General features: G+C 41.6%; 1 protein-coding gene across 3 annotated transcripts in view; it reads right to left on the bottom strand.

The window, feature by feature from the left end:
- The window catches only part of JADE2 (jade family PHD finger 2), a 182,615-nt gene extending 172,877 nt beyond the window's left edge, over positions 1 to 9,738 (bottom strand). Inside the window, exon 1 of one of the 3 annotated variants that reach the window (XM_081320987.1) lies at positions 9,671 to 9,738. Coding sequence is in view for 1 of the 3 variants with exons in the window: in XM_081320985.1 (XP_081177111.1) it covers positions 7,479 to 7,493 (15 nt within the window). In the remaining 2 variants the exon portion in view is untranslated. Of the gene's footprint in view, positions 1 to 7,478; positions 7,509 to 7,755; positions 8,357 to 9,670 lie in introns of those variants that run through there. The other 2 variants (XM_081320986.1, XM_081320985.1) reach the window with 2 other exon arrangements.
- Between the last annotated feature and the right edge of the window lie 4,124 nt (positions 9,739 to 13,862).

Below are 13,862 nucleotides of genomic sequence, written 5' to 3'. Positions count from 1 at the left end.
TTTTACTAATTGCTGATAGGGAAAAAGCCATCTCTTCCACAAAACCAGAGTTAAGCAAAGATTTCAATTTGTTTTTCAATTCATGTTTACAATTTTTATCTTTAGTATTACATTCAGACATTATACAGCTGAAGATAACAACTCAAAATAAGAATATAATAAATAATGCCATGTCAATCAGCTGTGTATGGACATTTCATGGAAATGAAAGGCAAATTACAATCAGCTTGTATACCCAAAGTATGCTGATGAACTGCATACCACAATTCCAAATATATGTGAAAGTGAAGTTTGGTGCTGGACAAGTTAATCTGTTGTAAAAGGCTTACATTAATAAATATATATATATCTGAATATTATGCCACTCATGTTTTATATCTACAAATAACATATATATGAATACATCAGATCGCAGCAACAATTTGAACATTACTTGAATAGTTGGAGAAGTTCCCATAGCACTGAAACTCTTAAACTTTAGCATCATGTATTATAATTTTGGATATATACAGCTATGGTCTGCTAAGGGGTCCCTAAATCCTGGGCAATGGCCCATTTGGAATTAAGCTACACAAGCAGCAAACAAGTAGGCACATGTGCAGCTCCACTTCCGCGAGTGGCAGCACTCACACACGAAGTTCCATTTGCGCAAGCAAAGCTCCATTTGCTGTTCACACAAATGGAGTTGTGTGCTCATGTGAGCACCTGCCACTCACATGGAACCATCCCCTTCCCCTCCCGATCTGCTAAGCCAGAAAGATTGGAGACCACTGTGCTAAAGAAACCCACTCTTAAGAGAAAAATATTATGCCTCAGTGCCAGATCACCTTGCCATGAACATTTTATACATCCCAATACCAGTGATGATAACTAAGTGCTACAGCTTTCACTTTTTACACATTGCTTCCAATATCTCTAACAACATAGATTTCAATTCGCATTTCAACCTGATTTTGTCACTAAACTATTTTGATCACCTGAGGGGGGGGAAAAGGAACAAGAGACAGTAAACTAATTAATTCAGCTCAGTGTCACAGAAGTGTTTATTGTATTATCATCAACCATATTATTCTTCTGGACTGAGTGGAAGACACTGAATTATAGTAATTTCAGTCATATTCATGTGGCTTTTACATTATACGGTCCAGTATTATTTACTTTTAATCTTTGATGACAGGAAGTTCTATATTTTTTCTTTCCTCTCTTTAGCAAAAGGAATGACAGGGGCAATATTTGAGATCTTGCAATAGCAATAGAATGTACAATATAAGGGCCTAAAAACTGCAGCTGAATCCTGACCAGATTTCCAAAATTTGATTATATATGCAACTCAGGGTGGATAGTACATAGCCTCTACTTGTTAATGAGCTATTGTAATTCCAAGGAACTCCAGTAAGCACGGTCAGTACAGTGGGCATCTGGGAGCAACTTCTGGAAGACTAAACATTTAATTGGTAAAATGGAACCTCAAAAATTAATGTTTGATATTAGATTATTTTGAAGAATTAAGTTTGTAGTTTGGGAGTTCCAAATGACCAGAGTTATTTCTGTACTGCTGTAATGCATTGAATGTGGAGCTGCTGTGGAAATGTTTCCTAACTGTTAGTTCAAAATATAGGTGGAAGACTGCAAATTGGGTCAGAACTTCTAGAGCTGACAGTAAGAAGTACATCTTGCCATGTCTTGAACTTTAGGGTAGCCTTTGAACAAAACAAGTGACAGGGCTGACCTTTTCAGGCACAAATGGCAGGATGGCTGGCTTACATGAGCCTCCCCCAAAGTTATGCTTGCCATCTCTAAACCTTTTTCAAGTGTTCTCTGATGAATATAGACAGGTAGTAACTGGAAGGTCTTTTCCATTGTGGCGTCTTGCATTTGGATTGGTCTTCTCAAGTAGCTTCAGTGTGAGAATTGGCCAGCCTGGTTTCAGTATCACACTAAGACTTTTTAATTGTTTATTTTTCTAGTCTATCAGCTAGTTGGTTTTAGTCTGATGGTTTTTACTATACTCCACAGTTTTTGTAGTTTCATTTTATAGTCTTCTGCTGTATTGTGTTGTGCAATTAAATTTATGTTTTTATCATTGTTGGAATTGTTTTATGATTTCCAAAGCCACCCTGAGACTTCAATGCCTTCAAGGAAGCATATAAATCTTTACAGAAATAAATAATCATAGGATGAAAATGTCACTCTGAGATATATTGTTTGACATCATGTGGCAATCTATAATTTCTTTTTAGAACTTCCCATGTTAATCCCAGAAGCCATGCACCTTCCATCTAAAATCAGGAGTTTTTGCTAACTAAACAGCTGCTAGATGGATTTCCTTTTATTTACCCAGCCATCCTAGGAAAAATACAAAGAATTAACATAAGAATGTACACTAAAGCACCTTCCAGATGTTACAACCAGATCAGACTCAAATTATTCTACTTTCACACATTATGCGAAGCTCTAGATATCAATGCTGGAAAAGGTAGAAGGAAAGAAGAGGATGATGAAAAGCAAGGTGGATGGACTAAATTACAATGGTGATGAGTGCACTGTTGGAAGACCTGAAAGACCTGGTATAGGGATGGATTGCCATGTTGTCACTAAGGGTCAACCACAACTTGATGGTACATAATCAGTCAAAGATGGTACAACCACTATATCCCCGAATCTTCAGTATGTTAAATATGGGTCATGGGAATTAAGGGTGAAGTAAGATCTGGATGATAACATATTGCTCAGCTCAGCTTTAATGGATTCTGACATTGTAAGATCTAGCAATAGTTTGCTTTGTTTTTATTGAGGAATTAATGCATATTGATTGCTATGATTTTTATATTGCTATAGCAATGCTTGATGTTTTGGTTCTATAAAGAACATCTAATCTAGGTTTCCTCAACCTGGCATCCTTCAGATGTGTTAAGATTGTGACCTCCAGAATTTCCAATCAATATGCCTTTAGAGGAAATTTTCTCTAGAGGGCATCAACTGGGGAATTCTGTTTTAATCTTTCTGAAATATAAAGCAAGATGTCTTGGTGACTTCAATAGCAAAGATATTTTCTGTATCTAGCAGATACCTATATTTATGATTCTAATTTCTCTTTTGCATTTTTAATCTTTATTTTTCTTAACTCTGATTAATCAGAAACATATTAATATGTGAAAACATATATATATATATATATATATATATATATATATATATATATATATATATATATATATATATATATATATATATATATATATATATATGATTATTAAGATATGGGGAGAGATAGAAGCATTACTGACAGTGTTTAAATAAGAATAGTAATGAATAAATGTAACTGACAAGTTTAGCTCACTGTACAGAGTTACCATGCCACTTTGGAAAGTGACTGATAAAAGAGGAGGATCAAGGTACTTCAAGGTATTACATTTATTACCAAGGGTGCAAATTTCCGATTACTTAGTAAAGATTTTCAAAGATGGTCAACTGTACTATTAGCAGTGAGGAAAAATATTTTTCTGCTTCTATGTACAACTTTTAGCTGAAGGGGCCACCTATTCTTAAGGTTAACTGAAGCAGAGTAATGCTGATAGTAACTTCCTATTCTACTCCTATTCTATTCTACTTAGAATAAAATAATAGTAACATTATTGTCATTTTGAATGTACACAAATTGGTATACATTAAAATGAAATTTTATGCAGTTACTCTACAGGTGTCTGACTGCTATTTATGTTGGTATCTATCTTGACTCAGGAATAGGCAACAATGTTGGACAAGTAGACATATAATCATAGTCAAATGGCTATGATGGACATGATGTGCAATATCAATATAGATCAAATGCTAACCCTCTTAGTCTTTCAGGATGCCCCCTATCACCTTACCATTAATTTATTTTTCTTGGCACATAAGCTCAAACTAAGAACTGAGTTGACCCATCCATCATTTTTTAAAATTTTCTAAGAATATCTAAACAGCTTGTGAGATGACGCTAGAAGCATACTGCTTTTTTAAAAAAATATATCTGAAAGAAGAAAATTGATATGCACTATACTAAGATAATGATATCAATCTCTCATTATCACAACATTCCAATTTTTCTTTCTTTTCTTACATGATTCTACGTTAACACTAGAAATTTAAATGAAAAATGTGGGTTGCTATAGAAGGAATACCTGCATCATGTTCCTATTTCATTCATTTTAACTTCATACCAGAAAAATTAAACAGAAACTAAAGCCAACTTTTAGTTCCAAGAGACATGCCGCATCAACAAGAACTTCAAAAGGTATCATGGATTAAGATCATGGATTTGACCAAAGTCAAAAGAAGGCATGTTTTCTGTATTTTTCATAGGGATAAAAAACCAGACAGTTTCAACAGGTGCAGTTATTCTCACTGTTGGATAAATGGTAAAATTCCTTCTTTTACATCACACAAAAGTCGTGTTCTCTATACAAAAGTATCATATTAAGATGACTAGTAGCTACCTAAAAGTATATTCTAATGATAATCTTATGATAAATGAATAGAATTAGCTTCTAAGAAAGTTTTTCATCTTGATTTAACTGATTTATCAAAGTTCAAGAACTTTCTTACGGAAGAGCAACACTTCTTTTACACACTTTCCCACTAAGTATCAATTATGCTTTCACCTGAGTACTAGCTAGTGTTTAAAGGTCAAAATTCTTAGCACCAATCATAGTACTGTATTCAATTAACAACCAAAAGCCTCAACTTTTAAGTTTGGTGTTATTTTTGGTGAGTTTGGTGTTATTTTTCAATAGGCATTAAGTTTAATGTCTCCTGAAGGAATAACTTTTTTTTTTGCTAACCAAAGGCTATTGTGCATTCAAAGCTTTAACTGTTTGTTTTTAATTTGGTTAAAGACATTCAATCTCCACAAACTCAAACTTCAAATGCAATTTTTCTAGACTAATTTCAATATAGAGTTGTGTTGGTTTGAAAGATCATTAAATTAAGAATTATCTATTTCACCTACGAAGATGGACATTTTCTGTACAATATTTTTAAAACTTCAAGACTAAAAAGTAAAGAGATGAATCCATACTCAACATATTAACAATAACAACAAAAGAACTGTCCCAAAAGCAAGCATAGCTAATACCAATAGTAATAGGTGCCTTGCTACAATCTTTAACACCATCAAATAACAACATCTGCCTATCCCAGGTCCTTGAGAAGGACTTGACAGGTAGATAAAAATTCCAAATACTATCAAATCTCTGGGTGACTCTCTGACCAACCATGCTAATACCATCAAATCACGTAAAGAAAATAGTTTCTGGATACTGTGCGTTTTTTCCAGTAAAAACGTTTTATTAATTAAACTCTGAAATAAGGAAGGAAAGTAAAATATTGAAATGAAAACAATGCTTGAGAAAAGCAGGGATAATACAGTATCATTCTGAGGAATGAGGGACCAGTGATGTGGCAGGGAAAAGATAAGCAAAGAAAGCTAGGTGAGGGAGAAATGGACAAAGGTAAGAAATTATTTTAGAACGGTTTCTGGATAATGAAACAATCCATTAAGCAACATTTTATATTCCTATTCAAGTAGTCACAGTTCCTTAAAAAGAAGTAAAAAATGTGTGAGTGGTGGTGGTGGGCATTAAGAATATGCAGGGCTGCCCAGTGACTGCCAGTATGCTGCTGTAATGTCTACTGTGCTAGAATAGGAGCATCAAGGAGGGCTTAAGCAATCATCAGGGATTAGAAATGAGTCCCACTGGGGAAGACAGCACCAAGTGAGAATGTGAGTACTGTATTTCCATGAGAATTAAAAACAACTCTGAATGGTGATAAAGGACTGGGTAGAAAAGTTTCTGGATGGAAGGTTCAAGAATTCAGAAAGAAGGCAAGAAGCGCAGGTTAAAAGGAGTTGACACTAAGTGCTGGGGAGGGGGACGGAACAGAAGGAAATACTGGAAAAAGACAAGGTTACCAAATGATAAAGTGGATAGATAAGCAGGTGGGTTTTGCTGAGAGGAAGGGATAATACTCTTAAAGAGCCATTCAACTTGGACTAATTTGATTGGGAATTATAAAATGGAAAAGGTGTATTGGGGGAAGTGCAAGTGAGGGAATGGGACAACCCGGAGCCACCTCTAGCTTCCAAGTCAGATTCTAACCCTTTTCCTTTCTGGAAGTCCATGCTCAGAAGACTGAAGGTATTTACCCACCCAGCAACACCAGTTCTCCAGAACCATCTGTCCAGAAAGCTGCCCAGAGTTTAAGTGTCTCCTATGGCAGAAAAGGAGGTATGAGCGGCAAGGACGGAGAACAAGCTTCATCCCAAAATGGAACAGAGGAAAAGGCTCCAACATATACACAATATTTCACACTCCATCCTTCAGTTATCCATCAGATACGTGATTGAGGGGAGGGGGGCGCCCGGGGCCAGGACCCATGACTTGGAGGCAAGTTGAAGCCTTATAAAAAAGGGTCCATCTCCTCTTTTTGGTAGCGGGGGGGGGCCCTAAAGAAAAAGGCTGCCCAAAAAGAAACGGCAGGGAGGTTAAGAGGAGAAAAGAGGGATGGCGGCATGAGGAAACAGCAGCAGCGCAGCAATGATGAGACGCTTTCGGAAGGAATGCCTACCACAAGGCTAAGTGCAAGCCTGTGAGGGAATGCAGGGAAAGGGGGCCGGCAAACCGGGTGGAAGAAAACGCCTCCGAGAAGGAAGGAAAGAGCAGCCCGCGTATCCGCGGGCGGGCATAAAGGGGCGGGAGCGATTCAGTAGCAGAGATGCAAAAGATGAGCCGCCCCCGAGCAGCCCGTTGGGAGCAGGGAAGAGTTTGAGAAGGTAAACAACAGCCACGCCCCCTACAGTTCTCAGCTCCACCGCGCAGCTCAATTGCAGCCGCTGCCTGTACATTTCCATTCCCGAATCTCTCTGGATCCCCCAGCGGCGTGACTCTCGTCCTAGCTCCCTCCCTCACCACCACCACCACGCAACCCTCCATCCCTCACTAGGTTACGGCGCGGCTGCAAAAGCCATCAGCGCCCCAGAGAAGCTGATGCCATTCAAAGCCCCGCGGGGCTCTCCCACCCTGGCCGAAGACTGGGCGCTGCTTCTTCTGCCTGCCTCCTGGGCGCATTGTTTATGTCTGTTGCAGGAGCTGGCAGGAACCCCACAACCTCAGCACGTGAGAGAGGAGCCGATCATGTGGGTGCACCAGCTTCAAGACAGGCAAATGCTCCAAAACGTGCTGCGTCTCAACAAAAAATGAAACTCCGGTCTCTTAATTGCCGCGCGATCCCTTTTGCACGACTTGACACACACGCCCTAAGTAATTCCCCACATGCAACGCACATTCTTTTACCCTCCAAACCCGTCCTGGGTTCATATTCTCTGGAACCCTATTTTTTTCCTCTCGATGTCCTCTTCCCCCACCCCCACCCCGGTGGTCTTAAAACTGTGGCGAGTCCCTTTTCCCACTCACCCACTTAAGACCTTCTGGGGTTACCTCTGCCGCAGTCATTAATCCGAGGAACCGTTTCCCGAGGCTTCCGTTCCTTTAAAAAGTTGTTGTTTACATTCCTGCCGCCTCCCTTTTAAAACATGACTGACCAACATGCGCAATCAATCTCTAAAAACGCTGCACATCCTCCCCCCCTTCCTTTGCAGGCAGTACAGTCAGGGAGCAGTAAAACAAATGCAAGGAGGGAAAGGAGAGAATAGAGAGGAGCTGCAAAAACCATCCGGGGGTGAGGGGGGAACGGAGCAATCCTCCACCCTTTTACCTTGGCTGGGAAAGAGCGTCCTCTAAGAGTTGAGAATGTCCGTCGGGCTACCAAAGAGGGGTAGCGAGAGATGCTCCAGAAATGGCACCGCTTACGGAATCTCCCTTTGCAAAGATTAACCCGGTACCATTGCGGAGGGGTAGAACGACCCCTCTCCTAGGATCCGAAGACGATAACCCTCCTTTCAGGAGTAGATACAAAGTAACTCCATAGATGCGTTTAAATGAAAAAAAAAATCCAAAAAAAATGCTTCCAGCTGAGATGGCCGCTCTGTGCGAAATCCACCGAGCCCTGCGTGCGTTTCTTTTTTTTCAAAAAAAAAAAAATATTTCTAGACTTCTTTCCGGATCTTAGTGCAATTGCTCGAAGGTCTGCGCCTAGGCTTTTTTTTTAATTTTATTGAATCCCTCGCTGGCGAAGAACGGACTTCTCTGAAGGAGTGTTATTAAATTAAGACTGATGCTGGCGAGTTCGCCCCTCGCCCCACTTCTCTCAATTTCTTTTCTTGCTTGTTGTTTCTTCCTCCTGACGAGCAGCAGGTCCAGGTGCAGCTGCAAGACGTGGGTCCCATCCCTGATTGTGCTCGGCATGTGTTGCCTCCCACCCCGGCGCACTCTTCGCCCACCCCTCCCCTCCCTCCCTCCCTCCCCTCCCTTGTTTTCACCCCCCTCCGATGCGCCGAGCCCCCATCTCTTGTCTTTCTGGTGCCCTGGGCAGCTGGAAAAGGCTCGAGTTGCACAGGCGGACTGGCTTTCCCTCGCGCTCTCCCTCCGAGCCTTGCTCAGGTCACTTTCGCAACGATCTTCAGCCTCGCGCGCTCACAACAGTGGCGGCGGTGCAACGCGCAGATCACAGAAGCTGTAACACTTTTCTTCGCTTCCTCCGCTTTTCATACGCAACCCCCCCCATCTCCTCTTTTTCCTCCCCCCCACCTCAGCCGCGAGCGCTTTCACCTCCTCGAAGCTATGCAAAGGCGTAGCAGCAGCAGCTAGCCCGCTCGCTGCAACCTTACGAAAAAATAACCTTATACTTAACAAAATCTTTTGGCGCCATATTAATGACGTACTTCAAATTTGCCATTTCTTCCTGCGTCAAAAAGACGTTTCTTACAAATAACAGATGAGGTGCAAAGCGGAGAGGGCCAGCGCAGGAGGGGGAGGGGGGAAGAAGAGGGAGGGGTGGAATAAAAAGAGGGAGAAAGACCCTCGGACCGAATTATTTTTTTTTTAATTAAAAAATAAAAACCGCGCTTGGAGGCGGGGGGGGCGGGGAGGGCGACCGCCTGGAGTAAGACTTGCACGAGGAGCGAGCGGGCAGGGGCAAAGTGCCGGGGCAAATGTGGACGGGACCGCGATTGCTCTCTCGCGGATCCCAAAAGTTATTCGGCGGCGAGGCGAACGGTTCTTTGCAAGGGGAAACGACCGTCCGGATCACCTTGGACCGAGATTAAACTGGCTTTTAAGCACTTGCTCCTTTTCGGGAGCGGTGCCAAGCGGGCGAAAGGAACGGAGCAATGTCGCTTTCCTTTCCCCCCCCTCCTCCTCCTCCCGCCCCACACACGCATTTCGTCCCATGAAGCCGGGCTGCTTCGTTCCCGGCAGTCCTCTCTCTCTTCCCTGGGCTCTCACAGGGCTTCTGGAAAGCGGCGAGGGAAACGAAGTTTGCGCCGTTTGCACAGGAAGAAAGAAAAAAAAAGCCCCAGGGCCGCCCTCCTCTAGTTCTCGACTTGACCTTGTCATGCACAAACAATGCACTTCAATCCGTGGCTGGGAGGGTGTTTGTCTGTTTCCCTGTAGTGGCAGCGGCAGCCGAGAACTGCTCCGACATCCAGCTGGCCACACCCACCGCTGCTGCCTTTCGGCAGGCTCCGACTTCTAGAAAAAGGGTGATTAAAAGAGCAGGACAGGCCGCCTACCTGACCGGTTCCCGCCCGTTCCAGACACCAGTCTCTCCCTGGATGTGTCCTTGCAAACCCGCAGTCCGGGAACTTGATAGCCTTGTTTTCAGTGGCCCCATTCCTCCAGTCACAGGGAGAACTTTTTTTTTCTTCCAGAACTGGTATTGGCTTGCTTCAGGTTTTGGATTCAAGTGTTACTCATTGCTACCAATCTTCACTCTACCGATTGGCGGGTTTTCTAGCTAAGGAAGTTCGCACTGTGGCATACGAGCACACCGCAGCTCTTGCGATTTTGACTGTAGCATTACTGTTTGCCGTTGGAGTTCCTTCTGTTAGAAACTTCCCTGTTAGCCCTCCTTTCTCTTGGCCTTTGCTCCTTCCTCAACAGTAAAATGAGAGGCATATTCTGAAAACGTAGCAGATAAAGATCCTTACCATATTACTATCCGAAATTATATTTTTTTTATTTATTTTAATTCCATCTACCGGTATATCCCGCCCTTCTCCGAAGACTCAGGGCGGCTTACAAGCTTAGCAGTAGCCTTCATTCTATGTATATGCCTGCTTATTAGGGCTTTCACACACACCCCCCAGCGGCATTATTACAAAGTCAGCTTAATTGCCCCCAACAATCTGGGTCCTCATTTTACCTACCTCGGAAAGATGGAAGGCTGAGTCATTTTTGTTTTAATTGTGGCAATTGGTGTTGTGGGGTCATTGGATAATACCTTTCACATTAATAACACCTATCAGCAGGAACATCTGCAGGAAGAGGGTCAAAAAAGTCAACATGGCATCCATTACCTTGTGATCAAAGCCCCACCTTTTTATGTGCATCATGACATATGTAAAAAGGGCAGGGGCTTTGATTACATGATTATGGCCACCATCCTGGCTTTTTTAAAAAAAATCTTTCTGTGGACACGCCTTATTGCACAAATTTATTGAAGCACAAATTTAAACTACAGTATGTAATAATGCCTTGAAATGTCTAAAGGAGAGCCTGCTGGCTGAAGATGATGGGAATTGTAACCATATCTGGAGATCACAAGAATTAAGGAAAATACAGTCTAGGTCCAAATGCTAAACGTAAGTTTCCCTCAAGTAGGATATTGAACAAATGATCAAGTATAGCATGCTGCCATATTGGTTGTTCATTCAATGCACTGTACACATAGATCAGATCTGTTGGAGTTGAAAATGACTTGATGGCGCATCATCATCATATGTTCAAGATTCTTCTATTGTATTTTCTAATACAGTGGTCTTACATGGATTTTGCATATATGTTTACTTCTCTTTTGTTATGTCCTCATCATACTCTAAATAAATAACAAATGCAGTGGTCTGCCATTCCCATCATTCAACCAGCTATTTTCAGTGAGGACAACAGAAATTACATTATACTGGGACATCTTGCGGACAATTGCTGAACAAAGGCTATTTTGGATGCTGCATATATGTTTTACATACCCTAGGAAATTATCCAGAGAATAAAGGTAGTCCATATTCTGCTTTGATTCCTTACTTCATTTGAATTAGCAAGCCCTATTTTTATTAAGGAGAAAGAGTTTTATCACTCATACGGATTCCGTGTGAAATACACCACCCAATATGGCAAGTAAGATACAAATACAGACATAAAAAGCAATAATAAAGCATTTTATTGTATTTTTAATCCCACCTTTATTATTTTATAAGTAACTCAAGGTGGTAAACATACATTTCTTCCTCTTCCTATTTCCCCACAACAATCCTGTGAGGTGGGTTGGGCTGGCCCAATGTCACCTGCTTTACTTTTATACTACAACTCCTGGTTTCTAGCCTGGTTCCTTCGAAATTGGTCTAGTAGTATAATAAGTTTGTGTGCGTATTGAATATATTATTAAATCCTTTATATAAATTCATAAGAGAATAGATATATATCATCTAGAATTATAGCTATAAAGCTTCAATCTTAGAAATTGTCAGAATATAGAAGTTTGTCATATCCATGTACATACAGTATATGAACGTTAGTATTTTACTGTCATACCTGTCAGGAACAACAGAACATGTCTGTTGGATCAAAACCAAATTGGATAGACCTCAAGTAAGAATAGAATATTGTCATTTGCAACATTAATGGATAAATTCTTCAAGAAGTGTATCTGGTTAATGCAACCAAAGATATCATCTACTCATTATAGGAATGCATCTGATATCCAGGACCTGAATTAAGATTCCCTTTCTAAATCCCACTAGTAGCCTTTGTCACCCAAATCTAGTGTAGCATTGGATTCAGGATCAACAGACTATTGACTATTGAATCATTGCTGCAGGTGGCTCACAAATAACATATCTTCACTCCAGTCTAACGGCACATAACCCGGCTATACTGCTTGATGAAGACAACTTGTTAGTTTCTGAATGAGTATCCAACTGTACATACTGTTTTGAGCCTTTCCTGTCTCAGGATCAAAGTCTTGCTTCTCATTTCTTAACTCTTTGTATCTATTGGAAAAGCAAAGAGGGCAGAGATTCTTAACAACAACAACAATAAAGTTGGACAGGAACTTGGAGGTCATCTAGTCCAACCCCCTGCTCAGGCAGGAAACCCCATACCATTTCAGACAAATGGCTGTCCAGTCTCTTCTTAAAAACTTGCAGTGTTGGAGCATTCACCGCTTTTGGAGGCAGGTTGTTCCACTGGTTAATTGTTCTGTCAGGAAGTTTCTCCTTAGTTCTAAGTTGCTTCTCTCCTTGATTAGTTTCCACCCATTGCTTCTTGTCCTGCCATCAGGCACTTTGGAGAATAGCTTGACTCCCTCTTCTTTGTGGCAGCCCATGAGATATTGGAACACTGCTATCATGTCCCCCCTCGTCCTTCTCTTCATTAAACTAGACACACCCAATTCCAGCAACCCTTCTTTATATGTTTTAGCCTCCAGCCCTCTAATCATCTTTGTTGCTCTTCTCTGTACTCTTTCTAGAGTCTCAACATCTTTTTTACATCGTGGTGACCAAAACTGGATGCAGTATTCCAAGTGTGGCCTTACCAAGGCATTGTAAATTGGTATTAATACTTCACGTGATCTTGATTCTATCCCTCTGTTAATGCAGCCTAGCACTGTGTTGACTTTTTTGGCAGCTGCAGCACACTGCTAGCTCATGTCTAAGTGTTTGTCCACTAGGACTCCGACATCATTCTCACAGTTGCTACTATTGAGCAAGGTACCACCTATACTATACCTGTTCATTTGATTTTTCCTGCCTACGTAAATGTAGAACCTTACTTTTTTCACCATTGAATTTCATTTTGTTAGATAGCACCCAATGTTCAAGTTTGTCCAAATCCTCCTGTATCTTAAGCCTATCTTCTGGAGTGTTGGCTGTTCCTGCCAGCTTGATGTCATCTGCAAATTTGATGAATTCCCCATCTATCTCCTCGACCAAATTGTTGATGAAGATGTTGAAGAGCATTGGGCCCAAAACAGAGCCCTGGGCACCCCACTACACACTTCCCTCCATGTAGATGCAGTTCCATTGAGGACCATATGCTGAGTATGGCCAGTCAGCCGGCTATGAATCCATTTGGTAATGATGCTGTCTAACCCACACTTTCCTATCTTATCAAGAAGTAGGTTGTGATCTACTTTATCAAATGCTTTTACTGAAGTCCAAGTAAATTATATCCACAGCATTCCTCTGGTCCACCAATTTTGTCACTTGGTCAAAGAATGCAATAAGATTTGTCTGGCATGATCTGTTTTTGACAAACCCATGCTGGCTGTAATGTAGTGGATCCGACGCAAGGAAGAGACGCCAGCCGGAGTACAGGTTCAGTTCTTTATTGAAGGGTCCGTACTGGCGAACAAGGGCTACCTGGCCTCCTTATATACCCGGCCAGGTAGGTAGCTAGCCAATGGGGTTGGCCCTAGGTTTCCCGCCGAAACTAGGTTTTCCTGCCAAACCATCCAGGCCAACGCCCCCTAGTGGCCGCTGTTATGCAGGTGACCTGCACCTGGATACATAACACCCCTCCCCCCTTAGAGAAGAGCCTCCCTCACAACTATGCAACATAACACAACTATCTACAATGTTTAACTATATACAAATACAGCAAGGTTGATGGGTCATTTGCACACATAGTCCGCTAGGTATGCTGGTGTCCTGTGGGGCCTGGTGGATCGTCTGAGTGGGGCTTCGCCTTGGGCCTGGTTGTTTGGCT

This window comes from Vipera berus (genome assembly GCF_964194415.1).
Source record: "Vipera berus genome assembly, chromosome: 2".
Lineage (NCBI taxonomy): Eukaryota > Metazoa > Chordata > Lepidosauria > Squamata > Viperidae > Vipera > Vipera berus.
Note: the sequence above shows the minus strand (reverse complement) of the source record. Positions and strands in the feature narration are given on the sequence as shown.